The following is a 530-nucleotide window of genomic DNA, read 5'->3' as shown; positions in this document are numbered from 1 at the left end:
CAGGTCCCAGCCGACTGCCTGACGGGCTAGAGGCAGAAACAAATGAAAGCCTGCCTCGCCGCCTTCGAAAAAGAGGAGAGACAGCAAACGAAAAGTTGCTAACACGTCAAACACGAGCTTCTCGCCGCGCCTCAGGCGGAGCATGAGCGGAAAAGGCCAGGTAGAGGGCCAACCTCGCAGAGTGCGCGTGCGCAGCAGACTCTCCTTCGCCTCCTCCGCTTCCTCATCCCCTCCCCCAGCCTCCCCGGCACTGCCGTCCGTCCCCCACCCCCTACGCGGCCCCGCCTTCTCACCCTCGACCCGTGCGGGCTTCGCCGAGTGCGCACGCGCGGCAGCTCCATTTCCCCGCCCCTCACGTGGCTCCTCCCTCTCAGCCTAGGCCGGCGTGTGCTTGGTGGGCTGTACACGTGCGCGCACCCGAGCCTGGCCGCCTAAACTTCGTGGTCCCTGGCTCAGCGTTTCCTCCACTACAGCCTTCCCAGCACCTACTGCCAGAATCCGGCGTTATGGCTGGCGCCCTTCCCCCCGCC

The 530-nt window shown here is 66.0% G+C and overlaps 1 protein-coding gene across 1 annotated transcript in view; it reads left to right on the top strand.

The window, feature by feature from the left end:
• The first annotated feature begins 346 nt into the window (after positions 1-346).
• Positions 347-530, top strand: part of ERP29 (endoplasmic reticulum protein 29) — a 7,634-nt gene continuing 7,450 nt past the window's right edge. Inside the window, exon 1 of the mRNA XM_010828602.1 lies at positions 347-513. Within this exon, the coding sequence (XP_010826904.1) occupies positions 507-513 (7 nt within the window). The 5' untranslated portion in view covers positions 347-506. The remainder of the gene's footprint in view (positions 514-530) is intronic.

Source organism: Bison bison, unplaced genomic scaffold, assembly GCF_000754665.1.
Source record: "Bison bison bison isolate TAMUID 2011002044 unplaced genomic scaffold, Bison_UMD1.0 scf7180017864495, whole genome shotgun sequence".
Classification (NCBI taxonomy): domain Eukaryota; kingdom Metazoa; phylum Chordata; class Mammalia; order Artiodactyla; family Bovidae; genus Bison; species Bison bison.
The sequence above is the reverse complement of the archived record's forward strand: the minus strand, read 5'-3'. Positions and strand labels throughout refer to the sequence as shown.